We start from the raw sequence: 23,292 nt of genomic DNA, 5'->3' as shown, positions 1-23,292 counted from the left end.
AATTGTTATGAAAAGTCTATAAACCCTAACTTTAAACATTAATATATGGAGAAAAGAGGCTCATTGATTAAACATGGTCATAAAGGTTGGTACTATTTTATTAAAGTTAATTGTAATGCATTTAAAGCAACCATAAATTTTGATTTTAAATATAAGATATAGCTAAACTTAGAAATTGTTTACTGAAAGTTGAAGTTGAAATAAATCATATTCAGATAATTATTTTTTATATGCAAATTCAAACAGACCTATCAAAATATGTAGGAAAACTCCATGCAAGTCTAACTCCGTCACGCTTAAATTCATGTAACCTGAATGTGGTTCATTACTTATTTAACCCATTTATTTAAAAAGGCAGGCGAGTAGTAATCGGGTTGGTGGGTTGTAAAACTGTGTTAATTTTACCAGCATGGTGGAAGTCAATATTCTACCAGTATCATTACATCCAACTTTTTTAAAAGTAAACAAATGGTTTGATAATATGAAAACTATTTCAAATGAATATTAGTAATGTATAAATTTAAACGAACATTCAAATGAAAATAAAGAATGGTTACAAACGAACGCAAATAAGAGAGAGGACAGACATAAACGAAAGTCAATCATCGAACATAAATGAAAGAAAATAAACGAACATAACACTGAACCTCCAATTCGTTTACGGGTTGCACCTACTTCTGTTTAAAGCAAGATGTATAGATTATGCAACGTACCTTAACCACGCGCGTGTGTGTATGTGAATATATGCTTTTAACTTGATCCGCATAAATAGTTTTGAGCCAATAGAAAGCGAACCGGGGACTAAATAAAAAATGGAACCCAACTAAAAGCGAAAACCAAGGAAACTAAAACCAAACCTAAACGAACCAAAAAACAAAACCAGACCGAAATGAACCTATACAAACTGAATAATTTTACCGAAACAAATAAGCTGAGACAAATAATGTTGCTGAAATGAAAACCGAACCTGAACCAATAACAAATAAAGCGAATCTAACCGGAAAGGAAACTAAATTTACACAAAACTAAAAAAAACTGAAAACGGAACAAAAAACGTAAAAGATCTTACCGAAACGAACTCAAAAAACTTAGATCGAAACAAAACAATTACTGGGAAAAATCAAAACCAAAACGATGCAAAAAAATAAAACAACCTAAAACCAAACCGAAACCAAAAACTGATAAAAGTAAACAAAATTGAGTCAAAATTGACCCGACAATAAAAACGGTCGCGTAAATAAAGTATTCACCTTCACACTTGGCAGGGGTGATTAGTATGTGGTAGCAAAACAATCAAATAGTTAACGAACAACAAAAATGCAGGTACCTTAACAACGGTAGTGACTCGGTTAGTGACTATCAATTGTTCGGAGATTACTTTGAATCAAGAGTTAGTATGCTAATGGGCTATTAAGCAGTTAGTAATAAATAACCGAGTCACTAACAACTCTATTAACCAAAAATGTTGCACCAGTTCCACTAAAATTGTTAAATAACAATTGATAGTCCTTATTATTAACTCTAACAACATTAGCATACTAAAATTATTATTGACTATCAGCTAATTATTTATTACTAAAATGTTGTATTAACTTTATTCTGCAATATATTCTTTATAAACTATGCTTACCTTGACATAACCTAATAGCTATATTTCCTTATTAGAAGTCAATGATAATTGAAAATTAGTACATATTATTACCTTGTTGGTGAACACATTTACTCTATGTTTAGGGCACAATTTGATTAGGTTGCTGATACTGAATTGAATATCACACCAAATTACAATAGCAGTTTATATTGCTACTATTCACCCAAATCAAGCACCTTAAATAAGTCAGTGTTTCTCTATATTCAAAAAACGAACTATAACTGACGATCATTAAATTGCAACAGTCAATTCAATCCAAATACTGCAATAGAAACATAAAATCTACAACAATTCGTTGGTTAATCACGTATAGTTCTTAATCGATTAGAATCAGAAAAAGGAAATTGACTCACTATAACTTAAAATCAGGAAGAAGGCGAACAAAGAGGCAGAGTTTTTCGAAATCAATGACCCCTGTCTTTCATTGTTATTCCTTGAATGAGGTAAGCAAGACCCCATACTACACACTGCATGCACATACATAAAAATTGGGTTCAATATTATTTGTATAAACACCGATTGGAAACCCTCACATTGCATTTGATGAAACCCTAATCAATATAAACACACACACTAACACTCACGAATCGAATTTATAAAAGGAAAAATTCGGGCTGTTTTTACCTCTTGCTGCTCCAAATCTTCATTACCATACATTATCTTCATCTTAGAAATATATATATTGCACTTAAAGGTTGCTGGAGAGTCGGAGGATGATGTGTAATTAAAGGAGCAAGTAAATGACCCATTTTGATTCCAACTGAAGTTGCCGACTGATGGAGAGCCTGTGCAGGAGATCAATCGAAGATATATGTCTGAGAATTGTGTGCCAAATCTATGAAGATCTTCAATTGGGGAGAAGTTAATTACGATTCCAATTGAGTTGCCGACTGATGGAGAGCCTGATGGCGAGCCTGTGCAGGAGATCAATCGAAGATATATGTCTGAGAGTTGTGTGCCTAATCGATGAAGATCTTTAATTAGGGAGAAGTTAATTATGGATTGGAGAGCATATATTGAGAGGCGAAGGATGAGTATCACGGACTCCAAAGTCCCCACAAACGCCAGCTAAACAACCCTTTCACTTCCGGAAGTCCTCTTCTCGCCGTTGCATCCGTCTCCGGCGACTCCTCCACTACCTCATGTTCTTCCTTTGCACATTCTTCAACTAATGAGATGTCGTACGCAGGCGAAACCGAAACCTCTGGCGGAGGATTTAAAACTTTTCCGGCGAACCTCCGATGACTCGCCTTCTCTTTCTTCTGGTTAGGTTTACAGCCGCGACAGTTAACCTGTTCACTACTGGTAAAGTTTTCTTCAATAGCTTCAATTACTTGATGAATTAGCTCTCGGTTAACAGACGTGTCCTACCGGAACCAGTAGTTCGTGTAATAATCGAAGCAATCGCAGTCGAATACCGGAGATTTGTGTGCGGCCGGAGCTTTCTTCTTATTGTTATTATCAGATGATCTAGGGTTTGTGGAATTATTTTTGTGGAATTATTTTTGACACAAATGATTAAAGTAATGTAACTTGTGATTATTAAACTGGAATTGTTTTTGACCCAAATGATTAAAGTAATGTAACTTGTGATTATTAAGTAAATTAAATGAAATTAATAGGATTCTTATAGGCTGGTGCACTTAAAAGGAATTTTTACATATATCCCCTTATTAAAAGCCCTTATTTCATATTTGTCCAATCTTTAAAATCAATTACATATTTCTCCCTTTCTTTATGAAATTACCCTTTTACCCTTTTTCTTAATTTCTTATCTCTTAACTTCAAAATCAATCTAGTCAATACTCTATATGTTGTGATAAAATCTTTAAAATATTTCTTTGAAAAAAAACGGTCATACCCATTTTATAAAACAAGTGACCTTTTTACATATCTAGTTACTGGTTAAGTTTAAGTTTACATATTTTTTACAACCGACCATTATATTTAAATTTTAGTTAACTACACTAACAATTTACGTTAAAATATTGATTATCTAAAATATCTTATATAAAAAACATATTGTTATACAATATATGTTTGTTTTTTTCAAGTCGTAATCAATTTTTCTTTAGCCTAAATCTTAGTTCGATCATCAACATTTTAATTGTTTTGAAGCAGGAGCTAAATTTTCATTTTTTTTGTATAATGCTATTTCAGAAATCTAATTGTCATGTTTTAAACATTCAAAATAATATTGAAAAAAACTGTTTTACAGCAAAAATAAATTTTTAAACCATGGTCGCATGACTGTTTTCTTTAAAAAAAATAATGCTTAAGAGCTATGACGTATTATATATAAGCAAAACTTTCAATTTTCACATAACAGAGGCAGAAGCTTATAAAAAAATAGGCAGGGCTTATAAAAAAATGAATTCATATCATTAGGTTAATATCTTATTTGTAAATAATTATATTACACATTAAATCATAAAATATGTAAGTAATGGTATTAAAAAGGGGAAAAATGTAATAATCATTTAATAAGTTCATTAAGGGTAAAATAGTAATTCAATAGGAGTGATTTTAATAAAATGGGTAAATATGTAATATGTGTGGTTTAAAAGAGGGAAATATGTAATTGATTTTATGGGTTGGGTATATATGTAATAAATGATCTTAGAAGGGGGATATATGTAAATGACCTCATTTAAAACAACAATAAATTTTGGTTTTAAAATAGAACATATAACTAAACTTTAGAATATATATAGATTATATTATATTATATTATATTATATTTATTTATTTATTTATATACTAAAATTTGAACGCTTTGAACAGTAACATTATACTACATAATAATTTATTTACTATACATATATTTACCAAATAGGGGAATAGTGCCTGACAGACAGCTGCCTGTCACTCTCCCATTCCCATTTGACAAACCAATTTATTATTTTATATCTATTTTAAAATTATGTTTCTGCTCCTGTTTAAAATTACCGTTTTGCCCCAAACTCAAAATAAAATTACGCTTTTGTCCCCATCTCAAAATTACGATTTTGCCCTCAATTCAAAATTACGATTTTCCCTGGCACCCCCCTCCCATTGGACCAACCAGTTTATTATTTTATATCCATTTTAAAATTACGTTTTTGCCCCTCTTTAAAATTACGGTTTTGCCCCCAGCTCAAAATAAAATTACGCTTTTGTCCCCAACTCAAAATTACGATTTTTCCCTAGAATCAAAATAAAATTGTGCTTTTGCCTCCAGCTCATAATTACCTTTTCGCCCCCAGTTCAAAATAAAATTTTGTTTTTGCTCTCAGCTAAAACTTACGATTTTGCCCTCTGTTCAAAGATCTGATTTTCCCCGTTTAAAAAATTATGATTTCGCCCTTAGTTTAAAATTACGTTTTTCCCCAGTTCAAAATAAAATTATGCTTTTGCCCCCCAACTCAAAATTACGATTTTGCCATCAAGTCAAAATAAATTTGTGGTTTTGCCTCTAGCTTAAAATTACGATTGTGCCCTTAGTTCAAGTTTATATTACGTTGTTACCCCAAGTTTAAAATTACGAATTTGCCCCTGTGAAAATTTACAATTTTGCCCCTGTGAAAATTTACAGTACTGCCATCACTTTAGCTTTTGGCAAATTACGATTTTACCCCAGTCAAAAAATACAACTTTCCCTCAGTTAAAAATTACAATATTGCCATTGTTTTAGTTTTTTTTATCAAAACTATAAAAGTGTTTTGTTTTAATTGGTTGACTCGATTTAATTGTTTTTCGTGTCAATGAGCTACCTAACACTCTCTCATTATTCGGCCATCGCCCCGCAACGCGGGCGGGGCATCAACTAGTTATAATAAAATTATTGATTTAAACTCAGGGCATGTTTGGCTAAGCTTTTCAAACTAACTTATTGGCTTATTGACTTATCAAAAAGCCAAGTAAGCTCCTTATAGTGTTTGGCAAATGGAAAAGTGATTTTAAAAATGACTTTTTGATATGAATGAATAGGAGTTTTTGAAAAGTCATGAGATTCTGACTTCTTGTTTAGCTTATAGCTTTTCAACCAATAAATTACCAATATACCCCTTATTTTTTAACACCCCTTATGAAAGAATGTCCATTTTAGTCATTTTACATCAATAAGCTAAGCCAAACACTTTTTTAAAAAACAACTTATTGACTTATTGGCTTTTCCAACCCCATAAGCTAATCCAAACATTTTTTTAAAAACTCCTTTTCAAAAAGTCCTTTTCTCAAAAGTTCTTTTCCCAAAAATCCTTTTTAACTCTAATAAACTTACCCAAACATGCCCTCAGTTTCTCCATAGCCTACCTATTACAAAAATATATCAATTTAGTGTATTTCATACTAATATCAATGCCTATTAACCATAAATAATATTCAATAACATGTAGCAAAAATGCATCGATCAATACATGTTTTTGTTATCATTTTGGTAAAACAAGATTGGGCATAGAGAGGATTGTAGATATAGGGATGTTCATCCTTTTTAATCTTTTTTCATGGTTTTTACATCTTGTTAGAAGAGAATTTGAAATGACCCATCATTTTTGGTACAGAAGTTTATATCTAAAAATGCTGGATTTTGATTCTAAAAAATATGTAATTATTTCTAGTTTATTTCATGATGATTCTTGATGACACATGCATGCAAGATACATTGTTATTCCTTGAAATAGTCAAATAGTAAATACCCAAACTTCTTAAATATCCAGTTTAATCTCTTGTTGCTTCTTGTCATTTTCTTTTGCAATCAATTCTTCTTCTTTTAACCTTGCTTTGGCCTCTTCAATCTCCTTCATTTTTACATAAAGAAAATCAAGGAGACCACCAAGAGCAATGTCAGGGTCGTTATCTTTCAGAAGCTGTTCAGCTACTTCAGCAGGGGTAACCTCCACCTCGGACATCAGTTTCTCAATTTCTTCAAAATGACAATGTTCGGTGATACTAAGATAGTTGGAGGCTAACAATCGAAACCCGCTCGGGGTGCAGTAGGACATGTGGATCTGAACATCCATACGACCTGGACGAATGAGTGCGGGATCAAGTTTGTCCTTCCTGTTTGTCGTGAATATGATGATTCTCTCGTCACCACAACTTGACCATAATCCGTCAACAAAATTAAGAAACCCTGACAATGTTACCTTAACAAAAAAAAAAAAAAAAAAAAAAAAAAAAAAAAAAAAAAAAAAAAAACGCGTAGTTTTAAATAACCCATTTTGGTAAATATTTTTTCCACATATCACCCTTCATATAGAAAGTGTTCGTACTAACCTTAACTCGATCTTCACCTTTACCCCGTTGTTGATTATTAGTAGCCACACCTTTCGCGCCTTCTGCTAGCACTCGATCATGCAACTCCACCGAGCAATCAATATCCTCCACCACCAGTATCGACCGGTTCGCCGTCTCCACTAACAACCTCCTGAGATCCGAGTTCGACTTAACATCAGTCAACTCCAAATCATATACATCAAAATTCAAATAATTCGCCATAGCAGCAATCAAGCTCGATTTCCCGGTCCCTGGAGGACCGTACAACAAGTACCCTCTCTTCCACGCCTTTCCGACTTTTCGATAATACTCTCTCCTCTCTAAAAACCTATCCAAATCCTTCATCACCATCTCCTTGACTCCGGTGTCCATCGCAACCGTCTCAAAGCTAGCAGGATGATCCAGATTCACCGATGTCCACACCTTATATCTCGAATAGCTTAACATTCTTCTGTCTACCGTGAATAGCTTTAGTGTTCTAAAGTTTTGTTTCTTCACCTTCGCGTAGTTGATAATATACGGTAAGTAGTCGTTTAACGCCAGATCTTTGTGTTTCGAATGAAACGTGAGTTCCAGCGATCGAAGATCTGTTCGGGTAGATACGTTGTCTTCCTCATCATAAGTTTGACATTCTCTAGTTGGGTTCTTTTTGGAAACCAAAGACCAACTGAATTTGACTCCATTATAAGTATCTATATACTCCTCATTGATCTCCATTGCAACATTAATGTGTTGCTCGTTAGCGTTTTTTGTGACTTTTAAACGGTGGATATCGGGGGATATTCGGTCTGCTAGGTAAAGTTGTGTGGCGGTGTAGATTTCGTTGTCCCTAATTCCTTCGAACTCGTAAATGACCATTGTTAGGTGTGTGGAGAACTTGTTGATAAAGTTACGAAAGCCGAGATACATGTATTCTTGAAACTCGGGTGGTAAGTAATCGTGGGAGACGCTGCGGACTACCATTACCGCGGCTGCGATGGAACCTACGGTGGACATGATTGTTTTGGCTGTGCCAATTCTGGATTTAGTTGAGGGGGAAAGCATTTTGAAAATGTGAAGTTGTTGGTAAGGAAACTAAGAACTACAACTTATTATAAATATATGAGTAATTGCACAATGCATATAGTATGATCATGTAATGGTTTACCTTTCATTGAATTGATTGCACAATGCATATAGTATGATTATCTGCTGGTTTTAGGCTTTTAGCTTTATGCATTGAGTTAATAGCACAATGCATATAGTATGATGATCATCTACTAGTTTTAACTTTCATATATTACATTCTTGGTCCTTATTGTTCACTTACAAGTGGATGAATGTCAAAGTTCCTTTCACAAAAATTTCTCCACTCACACAATTACTTTTTCTTTTCTTTTGATCCTTATACTTTTTCTCTTTTACCCTTTTAACCCTTTTCATCTTTTAGATAACCCCACAATTTTTATCTTTTACACTTTTAACCCGTGGGGTTCTAGAGTGAACACTAGTGTATTGTGAATTGAGTGAACAAATCTTGACTATTGATTTACATCATCAAATCGTAAAATACACTAGTGTATTTTCATCATCAAATCTTAATCAAATCCTGGCCGTTGATTTACACTTTTGTATTGATAATCAAGGGCTAGGATTACTTCACACAGTTCATTATCAAGAAGGTTGTTCACAAATGAACCTAACCCTTTAACCCTATAGTACTCATCTTATACATATTTGTCACAAACATTTTCTATTTTTAACCCTAACACTTTTTCACTTTCAACTTTGGTCTACTTAACATCTTTTAGAAATTTATCGTTTTACGATTCGTTATAGATTTTGCGAGTTAACACGCTGCAACACACGCGTGTGGTTCAAGGTTTTTACGTCAATATTTTTACGGTTTACTGGTTTCCTTGAAACTTGCGGGTCCTAAGCCGACTTAGTTATTCTTTTCTATGTTTTACCTTTTCAGTCTAATTTTTGCGAGTTAACACACCGTAACGTGTGTGCATGATTTATCATTTTTACGTTTACTTTTTGTTCGGCTTAACGGTCCCGCTGCAAAGTTCGGGTCATAGTTTTTGATAAATAACCAACATACCCTTGGTATTTAAGAAAAAAAAAATGAGACCCACAGTTTTGGGCTTGTTGACGGCCCATAAAGGCCCTGTTGACAAACCACATTCTTTGGAGATCTTCAACTTCAATTTCTTATATCTTTTTCTGCTATGTTTTCAATCTGTTCGTATCAATTTTGAGCTCATCCATCACTATGTCTGGAAAGATGAACTTCAAAAGAAGTTTAGAAGTTGTAGTACCTACCATTAAATAAAAACAAGGAATCCAAAGTTGTAACTAACATAGGAAAGAACAATAATTCTGTGACACAAAAAAAAAAAATTTGATTTTCGTTATAAGAGTTTTTCCTCCGATAGCATGATAGATTTGACTAGTTGCATTAATTCAGTTAAACGGATTATTCACCTTAATAGAGTGTCTTACAAGGATAAAGATAAATGCTAAAAATTAGTACATCTATTGCTAGCATTTGATTTCAATATACTGTTTTTTGACGGGAGAATATTACTCCTCTATTTAACACAAATAATTCTAAACTACTCCTTTGTCGAGGTTTTTTTGAACCTGAGATCTCCCCTCTAAGAACCATATGTCCTTTACCAATTGGACTAGCCATACATTGCGTTAACAGCTTAACATAATTGAAATAATAGTAGATAAATACTAAACACATATATTATACATAGGCAAAAAAGTTCTACAAAAGTGTGATGACCTGAGCCGTGAATTCATTCTATTTGTTGTTTCATCATGACATATGCATACATGATAGTTGATACATTGTTATTCCTTGCAATAGTAAATATCCAAACATCTTAATTAGTTCCATCCTCTTGTTGCTTCTTAAGTTCATCCTCTTGTTGCTTCTTTTCCTTCCTTTCCTTCTTTCTTGCAGCCTTTTCTTCTTTTAACCTTGCTATAGCCTCAAGTTCCTTCTTTTTTACATCAAAAAACTCAATAAGGCCGCAAAGAGCGGCGTCAGGGTCGTTATTTTTCAGAAGTTGTTCCGCTACTTCAGCAGGGGTAACGTCCACCTCAGAGAGCAAATTCTCAATTTCTTCAAAATGTTCATGTTCGGTGATATTAAGGTAGTTGGAGGCTAACACTCGAAAGCCGCTTGGGGTGCAGTACGACATGTGGATGTGGACGTCCATACGACCTGGACGAATAAGTGCAGGATCAAGCTTGTCTTTCCTGTTGGTCGTGAATATGATGATTCTCTCATCACCGCAACTTGACCATAACCCGTCAATGTAGTTAAGAAACCCTGACAATGTTATCTTAACAAAATAATTGTTGTTAGATTGCTTTTTTTTTTTAACTGCTAAAATTACAACACATCCGCCCTTTTACAAGATTTGAACCCACAACCACTTGCAGGGTCGGTCCTGAGAATTCGTGTACCATGTTCGAGCTGGAAGAAACGTGCCCTTAATTAGGCCTTAACGAAATATATAATATAAACTAGTTTTTCATACAACCGTTGGGTATTGGGTTCACTAAAGGTCCAAACTAATGTCAAGAGGCTAATAACTAATCTAAACGATAAGAATAGTTTTGTAAGTGAGGCTATGTTGGTGTTTGTATAATTGTATGAGTATACCCTATTAAATTTTGTTTACATATCAGATTTTTTTAATAACGTGCCTTCGAAATGCCGGGCCCTGGCCGGTGGTCCTCCCCGCCAACCCCCAGGGCCACCCCTGACCACTTGATTGGTGAATACACCACGTTACCACTAGGTTATCCCTTGAGGACTGTTGTTAGCATGGAAATTATGTTTTTTTATAAAAAAAAAAAAAAAAAAAAAAAAAAAAAAAACAGATGCATCTACAAATTTAAAACGTATAGTACAGTTTGCTAAGACATATTATTGAGATTTAAACTAACTACCTCACACGGATTTAAACCGTCATAGATTTTTCATAAGTGGTAAAAAAAATATACACCACAGAAACGAATATTTTATTCTCTTTAATTTGACTATGAGTTGCTATAACTTTTTTAATTTAATTTTTTTTAACATGTTACATGATTACTAGTGTTTGTGTTCCCGCTGTTTCCAGCGGGCACCCCATGGTTTAATCGAATGGAAATTCACTAACCTTGGGTCGTTCTTCATCTTTACTTCCATGTTTACTACTTCTTCGAGCTACAGCTTTCTCAGCTTCTACTTCCTCCCGATCATGCAACTCCACCGAGCAATCAATATCCTCCACAACCAATATCGACCGGTTCGCGGTCGCCACCAACAACCTCCTAAGCTCCGAGTTCGACTTAACATCACTCAACTCCAAATCATACACATCAAAATTCAAATAATTCGCCATAGCAGCAATCAAACTCGATTTCCCGGTCCCTGGAGGACCATACAACAAGTACCCTCTCTTCCACGCCTTTCCAACTCTCCGATAATACTCTCGCCTCTCTAAAAACCTATCCAAATCCTCCATCACCATCTCCTTAACTCCGGTATCCATCGCCACCGTCTCAAAGCTAGCAGGATGATCAAGATTCACCGACGTCCACGTTACAGTTCGCGCATAATTCACCTTCTTATCCACCGTGAACAACTTCAATATTTTAACGTTTTGTTTCTTCGCTTTCGCGTAGTTTATAATATACGGTAAGTAGTCGTGTAACGCGAGATCTTTGTGTTTCCAGTGAAACGTGAGATGTAGCGATCGTAGATCGCTTCGGGTAGACCGACCGTTGTCGTCGTGAGTGTAAAACTCTCTCGTTGGGTTCTTCTTGGAAACTAAAGACCAACAGAAGTTGACTCCATTATAAATATCTGTATACTCCTCGTTGATTTCTATTGCAACATTAATATGTTGTTCGTTAGGGTTTTTTGTGACTTTTAGATGGTGGATATCGGGGGATATTCGGTCTGCTAGGTATAGTTGTGTAGCGGTGTAGATTTCGTTGTCGTTAAATCCTTCGTGTTCGTAAATGACCATGGTTAGTTGTGTGGAGAATTTGTTGATGAAGCTACGGAAGTGGAGATAGATGTGGTTGCGAAACTCGGGTGGTAAGTATTGGCGCGAGAGGCTGCGGATGAGCATCGCTGCGGCCGCGATGGAACCGACGGTGGAGATCACTGTTTGAGGATTGATGGTTTTGCGTTTGGTTGAGGATGATGGCATTTTGGAAATGTGAAGTTGTTGGTTAGGGTATGAAGGGCAATATAATCGTATTATAAACCATTTTTTTGATGTTGAACGTTTGTCTTGGATGATAGAGGATAGTGTGAGAAGTGTATTATAAAACTATATATAACATCATATAAACACCGTATAACAATATGTAACACCATATAACACTATGTAACACTATGTAACACTATATAACACTATATAACAAATATAACACTATAGTTTGTCTGATAGCATGTCTATGATAGATGTATAATGTTATATATTATTATATAGTGTTACATAGTGTTATATGGTGTTACATAGTGTTATACGGTGTTTATATGGTGTTATATAGTGTTATACATAGTGTTATAATACACTTCTCACACTTCTGAATTAATGTACAAGATCCCTACCCTGTGTTGGATTATTATTTTTTTATTTTTGCTTTATTGGAAAAAGACAAAAAAGAAAGGGAGCAAAGTAGTAATTTATACAACCGACGACTTGTGCGCCACGGATCTTGAACTTTTAAATAGAATTTTAAAGAAGAAAATAAGGGGATGGCCTCAATACATATATATTTCGATAAAATTTACACTTCTAACGGAAAAAAAGGAGGGCTAGGACTCCCTCTCACTCTAAGATCTTTCCCACATACAAGTATTTATATGATTTTGACGATAGGAGGGCTAGGACTCCCTCTCACTCTAAGATCTTTCCCACATACAAGTATTTATATGATTTTGACGATACAATACTTAAAAATTGGTATGTTTTAACGTCCATGTCACTATTATAGTTAATGTGTTTTTATTATTTAACTTAAACATAGGGTTAGGTTGAGATTATAAAATTCAACGGACAAAATTAACCAAAAGTATAACTTAAATATTGGGTTTGGTTGAAATTTCAATATTCAACAGACAAAATTAACCAAAAGTAATCCACATCAGTGAAAGAAAATAATGGATTTAAAATAACAATAACAACAAAACTCTTAAAAAGTTTGGGCCCGCTAGTTAATAATGGATTATTTTTTTTGGGTAAAAGTAGAGTAGATATATATTTTATTTGATAATGAGTCACAAAATGATCTTAGTTTATTCATTAAAAAAAGAGAAGCATTTGGTTTAACACATCTTACCTTTTTTAAGTTTCTCTCAACTTTAATCAAGTTCACAAAATCAGTAGACTAATAATTCACAAAATCTGTTGTAAATCATCCTTCTAATCCATTCAAGTGATTAAAACTTCTAATTGTACAACTTGGTGCCATCCAAAGTCTTCAAAACTAGGTGTTTATGGCCTTATGGGGTTGTTGATTCTAAATAAATTCTTGAAATTCAATAGATGAAAAGCCATATAGAATCCATCTCATATGATGATTAAACATACTAGAATCTATCAAGTTCATTGTAAGAGTGAACTCAAAGAAATTAGCAAATTGTGTTTTTGGTGGATTTTGTTCCATTTTTGCTAGTTTTCAAAGATGGGGTAAATTATGGTATTTCTAGGTGTAAATAAACCTTATATGTATCTAAAATTAGTTAGAATCATTTGGTGTGGAATATGGTAGCTAAATCAAGAAAATGGAATAAGTGTAATTAATTGTGGGCCTCATGTATTGTTAATTTAGTGATAGGAAAAGAGAGTATGATAATGTTTGTTGTCACTGCAAAACATTACAAGTATCTATATGATTCTCATGATACATTACTTAAAACAAATAGTACTGTTTACGCCCATGTCTTTATTATAGTTCACTAGTTTTTCCCCGCTCGTGTTGCGGGGCACTAAGCCGATTTTTTTTTTATAACATGTACGTATGTGTTTCGGTTACTTGTACCTACTACTCATAACATGATCTCAAAAAAATTAAATCGAGTCAACCAATTAAAACAAAACACTACAATACTTTTGCTAAAAAAAACTAAAACGATGGAAAGACTATAATTTTAAACTTGGGGTAAAATTGTAACTTTTCAAGATAAATGAACATGTGCCACGAAGTCGCCTGGCATGAATAAAAAATTACTCCGAGTCAACCAATTAAAACAAAATACTACCATAGTTTTGTCAAAAAAAAAAAAAAACTAAAACGATTGCATGACTGTAATTTTTCACCGGGGGCAAAATCGTAATTCGACAGGGAAAGAAAACAAAAACAATGGCAAAACTGTAAGTTTAAACTGAGGGCAAAATTGTAATTTGGCTGTGAGAGAAAAAAACCAAAACTAATGACAAAACTGTAAATTTAAACTAGACAAAATTGTAATTTGACTGGACCAACGGAATTAGGGATGGCAAAAATACCCGAGCCCGACGGGTATACCCGAAACCTGACACAAATGGGACGGGTATACCCGATATCTGATGGGTATTGGGCCGGGTATGGGATTAATTTTAAAAATTTTCACGGGTATGGGTCGGGTATGGGATTAGGTGATACCCGACCCGATTACCCGAAATCACATACCCGTTTACCCGAACTATATACCCGATTTTTTTAATTTATACTTTTATTTTCCATTAACCCTTGTCTATTAGTGATTTATTTTAGTATGTTCATAATGTGAAAAAATAAATTTTCTTTTAGTATATGCATTTGATAATAGTATTTATATTTTGTATGTTGTGAAGTATATGCATGTGAGTGTATAAGTATTATAAACTTATTATTAATTTATGATAAAACTTATATGTATGTAATGTACATTTTTAATTTACAACAATTGTTGTATAAATAAAATAATATAATAATTACAATCATAAAAAAAACGTATTTAGAAATCCCAATGTATATATTTTAACAAACTAATGGGTAAACCCGATACCCGTGGGTATACCCGATACCCGATGGGTAATTACCCGACAAATACCTGACGGGTATTGGGTCGGGTATGGGACACGATTTTATAACCGGGTACGGGTATGGGATTACCAATGCCCGACCCGAACCCGACCCATTGTCATCCCTAAATGGAATAGTGTCTGGCACTCTCCATGGTGAATGTTATATATAGAATAGAACTAGTGAAATTCCCCGCGCTGCGCGGCGGGGAATTCAAACATTATCGATTTGTTTTGTTTTGTAATGGGTTATAAAAATAACAAATTTAGAAGTAGAGAAAACAACATAAAAGTGAAAAAAGAACGAATAAATCACGGAAAGTATTATTAAGAATAATAGATACTCAAACTTTTATTTAGCAGCAAATAATAAAAAAAATTTCTTTCTCATAAAGGGCTTCGAACCCGAGACACTCACTATATTTGAATGTTCATACAGCAAACTGAATTGTGAAAGTTTTTCTTAATAGTTTCGCGCAATAATAACTATAATATATACATAAAGCGGAAAAGGACAAAAAAAAGAAAAGACACAGCAAAGCAAAGCAAAGAAAAACGATGACAAAAATAAATTTAAATTCAGGGCAAGTATGTAATTTGGCTCGAAGGAAAAAAAAACTAATTCCAAAACTGTAAATTTAAACGGGGCAAAATCGTAATTTTGAACTGAGAACAAAATTGTAATTTTTAGATGTGGGCAAACGAATAATTTTATTTTGAACTAGGGGTAAAAACGTAATTTTGAACTGATGGCAAAATCGTAATTTTAAACCAGGGAAAATTGCAAATTGGATGGGCTATTGGGGGAGTTTCAGGTAGTTGCCTCGCACTATGCCCCCATCTTGTGTCTGTACTTATACACTGGGGGCAAAATCGTAATTTGCCCGGGAAAGCAAACAAAACCAATGACAAAGATGTAAATTTAAATTGAGGGCAAAAGCGTAATTTACCTGGGAGAAGGGAAACAAAACTAATGGCAAAACTGTAAATTTAAACGGGGCAAAATATTTATTTCGAATCGAGGCCAAAATTGTAATTTTCCATCAGGGTAAAAGCAGTAACTTTATTTTGAACGGTAGGTAAAAACGTAATATTAAACTGATGGCTAAATCATAATATTAAAGCGGGGCAAAATTGTAAATTGGGTCCAAAGAAGCAAAAAAAGTCAAAAAGAAAAAAAAAACGCGTACGATTTATTTGATGTCTAGAGTGCAAGTGCTCTAATTTGTCTCCACTTCTCATAAGACGTCATTTTATGAAATGATGGGCTAGGTATATATAGGTTATCATGCACCCATCCGAGCCATTACACCTTTTTATCAAAAGGATGTGAATGTCCTCAAATCCTTTACAATTCTTCTTTCATATAATATACGTTTTCAACCTATTAAATCTTTTACTAACCTAATTTTCGTTCAGTAACTTTCGTTCGCTAATTTGCCGTTGTCTTTAAAAACTTTGTAATAACCTTTTTTACTCCCTCAAGTCTCTAAAGTTTCGAGCTAAGTAGACAAATTGAAAACGTACATAAATATAAGCACGAAATCGTATTATATTTAGCCCACTTCATTTCCGGGAAAAAAATAATGTTAAAATGTAGACTAACTCAAAACGTACATAAGTATAAGGATAAGAACATATTATATTTGACTCAACTCGTTTTTGAGAAAAAAATCAATTTAAATTTATACTAATACGTAAATAAAAATAAAAACGTAAAAATTGATCACAAAGTTTTTCTAAAGTTAAAGGGTTGTAAATGTAAACACTGAAAGTTAAGACGGGAAAAGATACAAAACTACAAATAAAAAACAGAAGGTACAAAAATTACAAAGAAAAAAAAATCCAAAAGAATAAAAGAAAAAAAATAAAAGAAAGTTGCAGCAGCTTAGCAAGCTGCTTGGCACTGTACATCCGTTTTCATAAATGTTATATAGACTAGAAAAGTTACCCGCGCTACGCAGCGGGTTTCAGTCAATATCGATTCAGTTAGTTATGGAACCGACATTCAGTAGAAACAAAAGGATATCGATTTTACATCGGTCAAATTTATTTCATATAATTAATTTAATAATAACAGAAAAAATTTATATTTATATTTAAGAAAAAATGAGTAAAAAAAGTCTTTGGAATTTTACACTCGGGTATATTTATTTCATATAATTGTAATTAAGCTACATATGATTTCAATTTATATGTACTGGATTTAATACTTAATGCTAAATGTTAAATATTTGATTTCTTTTACTTTAAAAAAAGTTATTAAAATATTAAGTTAACCTTACAGTTGCCTTTAAATTTGATTTCTTTTAGTTTAAAAGTAATAATTGTTTACAGCTGTAAACCATCATTGACATAAATAACATTATAAATAACATTTGTTTTATTTTTTTTCATGGGATGATTTATATAAATTTAGTATAGAAAACTGAAAACGTTGGTTGGTGCGGGGTGGCATTTTTTTTATCCTTTGTGGCTTATTGCCACCTCATGACACACATCTCAAAACATTTAAGCGGCTACCCTTCATCCTCATCTACTCTTAATTTTACCTTCTATTTCTTCATTTTCACTAAAATATACATGAGAACAAAGCATTTTTTAGGTGAAATTCTCCATTTTTTCTATCACTTTCCTCTATCTCTATCTCGATCTGTCTTTCTACCATCATTATTTCATCACCGCCTGTGTATGTTGTCATCTCCTTGATGTCGCTCTACTCAGCTCCATCTCCAAATCCGGGCCTCATATCCACTACGATTTCTCTGTTAGTCACACCACCAAGCCACCGCCGCACTATATCCGAACGAAGTTCGTCACTACGATCACCAAACAACACCAACCACAGATCAATCACCAGATCTGGAAGGAGTTCGTCATCTCCGGTACAACCTCACTTGAATCTGCGCTACCGAGGTTGTCCTGCTTCGTTTATTATGCAAGTGGTGTCGGTTTTATTCGAAGATGTGCGAGCTGAGGGTGGAACTTGCGGTGGTGGGAAGCCCTTTGGCCGGTGCTGGTGACAGGCCATGGTGGTGGCGGTGGTCAAATGTCATGGACTGAAGGAGAAAAATTAAATGTCTATCCTGTAACATGTTGGCACGTGGGCAAATTAGCAGCTGACACGCAGCTGGCTGGCGCTGGTCATCCAATTCGTAAATGTTATAGAGTTAATAATAATAATAATAATAATAATAATAATAATAATAATAATAATAATAATAATAATAATAATAATAATAATAATAAGAGTAAATTTCAAAGTTCGTCCTTTATGTATGTCTAATATATCAAAGTATGTCCTTTATCTTTAATAAGCTCAGAAAACATCCTTAATGTTTGAAAAACCAATCAGGTTATGTCCTTTACCCTAAACCTTGTTTGTTTTCCCAGTTAAGTCAGGTCACATGTGAAGCACATGAGGGCATTAATGTCATTCTACCTACCAATATATATATACATCCACACATACATACAGAACACACAATCTCATCTTTCCCTCTGCTCTCTCTCTCTACTACCAGCCCCTCTCTCTCTCTCTACGAAAACTCAAACCCTACAATCCTCTTCAATTTCAAGTTTCTGCAAACTATCATCTCTCTCTACAAAACAAAAAGAAAAACCCTGTCTTTCTAATCTAACGGTTGTGGTGGTGAAATTTGGGGATTTTTGTTGACCTTAAAAAAAACTCGAAAACCCTACTGATTCATCACCTAATCAAAGGAATCGGGCTTTTGGAAGATGGTGGCAGGTTTTGTTCTTGATGGATATTGCAAGTGGAGGTGGTGTTGGCAGATCGGCGGTTAAAACTGGTGGTGGCTGGTGGTTTACGCGGCGGTGGTGGTGGCGAGTTTGATGACTCAGACGGTGTAGGTTCGGGTGGAAAAGGGTTGTGTAGGGGGAGCGGTGGCAGCGACGGTGGTCAGGTGGCGCGGTGGCAGCGGCGGTGGTCAGGTGGCGCGGTGGCAGCGGCGGTGGTCAGGTGGCGCGGTGGCAGCGGCCTGTGTATGTTTGATTTTGTTTGTAGGTTTGTTTGGATTTGATTTGATTTGATTCTTTCGTTAATTTGGATTTGATTTTGTTTTTGTTTGTGGAGGTGGAGGTGATGGTCACCGACGGGGGACTGATGTGGTGTGGTCGGTGGCTGAAGTGTGGTGGTGGCTGAGGTGTGGCTGAAGTGGTGTTAGTCGGAGGTGTATTGTTGCAGGTTGTGTTTTGCGGTGGTGGTGGTGGTGGTGGTGGGGTGGTAGTGGTGGTGGTGGTGGTAGTAGAGAGAGAGCAGAGAGAAAGATGAGAGTGTGTGTGTTTTGTATGTATGTGTGGGTGTATATATATATTGGTAGGTAGAATGACATTAATGCCCTCATGTGCTTCACATGTGACCTGACTTAACTGGGAAAACAAACAAGGTTTAGGGTAAAGGACATAACCTGATTGGTTTTTCAAATATTAAGGATGTTTTCTGAGCTTATTAAAGATAAAGGACATACTTTGATATATTAGACATACATAAAGAACGAACTTTGAAATTTACTCTAATAATAATGTGTTTTTATATTATACAAGTAAATAAAGGCTTAGGTTGAAATTATAATATCCAATGACTGACAAAATTAGCTAAACGTAAGATGTGACATCATTGAATGTTAAAACCTAGATTTAAAATAAGGGTGTCGGCAGCACTAGCGGGAGCCAAATCGGTGACTCCATTCTCCGATCGGGAACACCGTCGACATCACTGTGGGGACCCAAATCAGGGAGGGGAATCGGGGAGGAGACACCGCTTGAAGGAGGGAGAGAGATGGTGGGCCACCCTTTTTTCAACCAATCAAAACATTTCTTTTTTTTTTTCTTTTTGAATAAAAAAACAAGTCCCTAAGAGGGGAGTGCCGTCATCAAATTGAGAGTGTGAGGAGAGTTTAAGAGGGAAGTTAACGTGGCGTAACCTAATTGGGTGTGCGTAAGAGAGGAGACTCCCCTAAGAGGGGAGTGCCTCTCTCACCCTAAGGGCATACGGAGTGGGGAGCGGCAAGCAGCGGCAAACAACTTTACCGTGCGGCAAACACCACCACCAACATGCTTTGCCGCTTCCAAGTTTGCCAAATCGGTGTTCGGTTACCGCGTCGGTGAAGGGAGTGTGTGTGTGGTGGGGTGGGGTCCATTCCAATCTCAACCAATCACACCTTTTTCTTTTTTTTTAAAAAAAAATAGTTTACCACTTACCAAGTGTTTAAACCATTGCCAACATTTTTCACCAAAGTTTAAACACTTTTGCCTAATTGACATGGCGCGCTCTCATTGGTCGGTTTTTTGGTTTGCCACTTTAAAGTGTTTAACCACTCCTTATACCCTAAGAATAGCAACAAACTATTAAAAGTTTGGGCCCTCTAGTTAATAATGATTTATTTGTTTAAAGAAGTCACTTAAATTATTATTTTTTTGACATCCGGTTTTGGTTGTATCAAATTTCGAAAGTTATAATTCAAATATGGTACTCGATTCATTTATGGTGTGTCGACAATCTGATTAATCGATCTAAAACTTAAGACTTAAATGTCGAGAATCGTTGAGTTTTGGGTCGAAAGTGTAAATTTAAGGGGTTAAAATTCGAACATTCTAAACTTGAGGTACCAAATATAAGCAAGTCTCAACCTTTTAAATTGGTAGACAGACTTGCATATAAAACATTCTAATTTCTAAGTGATTAGAACTTCTAACCATTCATCTTGGTGAGTTTTAAATAGCGATATATCAAAATAGTAATAATTGTTAGGTAGAGGTTTTTAGAATTACCGTGATCCATAACAGAAATACAATTATTCGAAGTCATCTCAAAATCTTACATGTTATTTTTTATTCGAAGTCATCTCAAAATCTTACATGTTATTTTATCTCAATAAAAATATCATAATGTTTCTCCAACTATCATCACAACTCTCAACAATATTTAAGAATATAATGTAACGTTGTTTTGTCTATTCACTTTTTTACAAGCATATAATGCAAGGTTTTCAAAGTCCAATTTAAGTCCATCTAAAAATTACAAACTTTCTGTAATATTCCAGTGGTTGCCGCAAGGAAAACTGTTCATTATATATTATATATATTATACTAGGTTATAACCCCGTGTATTACACGGGTTGAATAAATGAATTTTATATACCAAATAATAAAACATTATCTTTTTAAAAGTCTCCTTTATTGCACGGGTTGAAGAAAATGTAATTTTATATATTAAATAATAAAATAAGTTATATCTATAAGAACCATATGTATTGTACGGGTTGAATAAATGTAATATTATATATCAAATAATAAAAAGTTTATATATTTAAAACCATTGTATTACACGGGTTGAATAAATGTAACATTGTTTACCAAATAATAAAAAAAATTATATTTTTAAAAACCCCCGTGTATTACATGGGTTGAATAAATATGATTTTATATACCAAATAAATATATTTAAAAAAACTAACGGATTTTTTTATATTTAAAGTAGGATAAGATTGAATATTAATCTGAACTAACGGATTTTTTATATATAAAGTAGGATAAGATTAAATGTTAATCTTTATTTATTTAGTTAATATAAGATTGAAAAATCATATAATTGAATAGCTGGGAGGTTGTATTATGATAAATCGGTTAACCGTACTGAATGATAAAGATCGTCATCATCATCATCATACTCAGTAAATCCCATCAATAGCAAAGCTAAGGTAGGGTCTGATGAGGGTAAGATGTAGACAGCCTTACCTCTACCCCGTAGGAATAGAGAGGCTGCTTCCAGTGAGACCCCCGGCTCGATAGTAGTTTTGCATCAAGCCTTGGACACAAGGCACATAACACTCAACAATCGGGACAAAGGCCGATTAGTGCATGTACCCTTTTGTCTTTCGGCTATCAACGCCACCACATGATGCATGATTAACCATCCCTCTTTTAACATTATTTTCACGAAATTAGTAAAATAACGTTAAAATTAGTGCACTTTCACTTTTGCCCCCCGAGCGTCCACACATATATACATTATATGTGCATACCGCAAGCGGGGCTATATAAAGTATATATAGTGATTATTGAACAAATTAATTAATCGAATTTAATAGAAACATTTGTGATGTTAGACGGATTTGTTTTAATTATTTGATAGTTAATATCAACTTTGGAATTCGTATGAATTCGATTTGATTAAATATTATTGATAATAAAAAGTTGTATTAGATTAGATTTTAGATTTGATTAAATTAATATTATTAATAATAAGAATTTTAATAAAAATTGGTGAAATCTGTTAAAATTATCCATGGAGATAAAATGGTTATTAAATTATATATACGTAAAGCATCTAGTTTGTATTAATTTAGATTAGATATTATTATTTTTAGTATTATTTATAATTTTAATCAATTAAATGAGAGAATGACAAGTGTTCTAAAACAGGTTTCTTTTATTATATAATATAGATATATAGGGGAAGGTTCATTTGAGAAGAAAATTTAATTGAGAAGAAAAAGAACAAAGGGTAATTTTGTAAAACATTAAATAGTTTTTTCACTTATCTCGTTTATTATCATTTTTGACTAATTAGTTAGTCATAAAGACTATTATCCTGCACACTAACTTTTTTTGCCTACACACATCAAAAGTTATCCTACATATTTCGAAATTCATCCTACACGTTGAAATTTATCTCACACAACTCATAATTTATCGTACACAACTTGTAATTTATCCTACACTTTAAATTATTTTATTTTATTTTTTTTGAAAAAATATATATTTAGAAGATAAGTTACAAATTATTTAATGTATTTAGCTATTAAAAAGGAAGACTACAAATTAATGACCTATGTAGATTTACCAATGTACCCTTATAGTAACATTAAATACTTATATTAAATGAAGTAAAATAAAGCATTCTCATTGGTTGAAATTTCTTCTTTTTTCTTCTTACAAAAAAATTCTTCTCATTTGAACTCTCCACTATATATATATATATATATATATATATATATATACACATTTTTTGTAAGTGAAGCTTGATGAATAGTAATTTTAATTTTATAATAATATATATAGCTTTTTTATCATTTTTTATTTTTAATAACATATTTTAATTATTTTTCTTTTTTTAAAACCATATATTTCCTGTACTGTTTTTTTAATAATTCTCTTTTTTTTAGAACATATATTATCGATTAATTTGATACTTCTTTAATATTATACGTTATAACTTTTTCTTAAAACTTAAGTACGTAATTATGGTTGATTTTTTCCTGGACATTCCGTTATAAGTTTTGTTTTAAAACCATATATTTCCTATAC

At 33.5% G+C, this 23,292-nt stretch overlaps 2 protein-coding genes across 2 annotated transcripts; both read right to left on the bottom strand.

Annotated features, from left to right (window-relative positions):
• Window positions 1-6,225: 6,225 nt before the first annotated feature.
• Window positions 6,226-7,983, bottom strand: LOC110868311 (AAA-ATPase At3g50940-like). Its single transcript, XM_022117446.2, has 2 exons — window positions 6,908-7,983; window positions 6,226-6,777 (listed from the first exon to the last, which is right to left on the bottom strand). The coding sequence occupies exons 1-2, from the start codon at window positions 7,949-7,951 to the stop codon at window positions 6,337-6,339; spliced, it is 1,485 nt and encodes a 494-aa protein (XP_021973138.1). The 5' UTR covers window positions 7,952-7,983; the 3' UTR covers window positions 6,226-6,336.
• A 1,626-nt stretch (window positions 7,984-9,609) lies between these two features.
• On the bottom strand, window positions 9,610-12,146 carry LOC110868310 (AAA-ATPase At3g50940). The gene is made up of 2 exons (XM_022117445.2): window positions 11,077-12,146; window positions 9,610-10,251 (listed from the first exon to the last, which is right to left on the bottom strand). The coding sequence occupies exons 1-2, from the start codon at window positions 12,115-12,117 to the stop codon at window positions 9,787-9,789; spliced, it is 1,506 nt and encodes a 501-aa protein (XP_021973137.1). The 5' UTR covers window positions 12,118-12,146; the 3' UTR covers window positions 9,610-9,786.
• Between the last annotated feature and the right edge of the window lie 11,146 nt (window positions 12,147-23,292).

The sequence above is a fragment of the Helianthus annuus genome, chromosome 7 (assembly GCF_002127325.2).
Source record: "Helianthus annuus cultivar XRQ/B chromosome 7, HanXRQr2.0-SUNRISE, whole genome shotgun sequence".
In the NCBI taxonomy this organism is placed as follows: domain Eukaryota; kingdom Viridiplantae; phylum Streptophyta; class Magnoliopsida; order Asterales; family Asteraceae; genus Helianthus; species Helianthus annuus.
The sequence above is the reverse complement of the archived record's forward strand: the minus strand, read 5'-3'. Positions and strand labels throughout refer to the sequence as shown.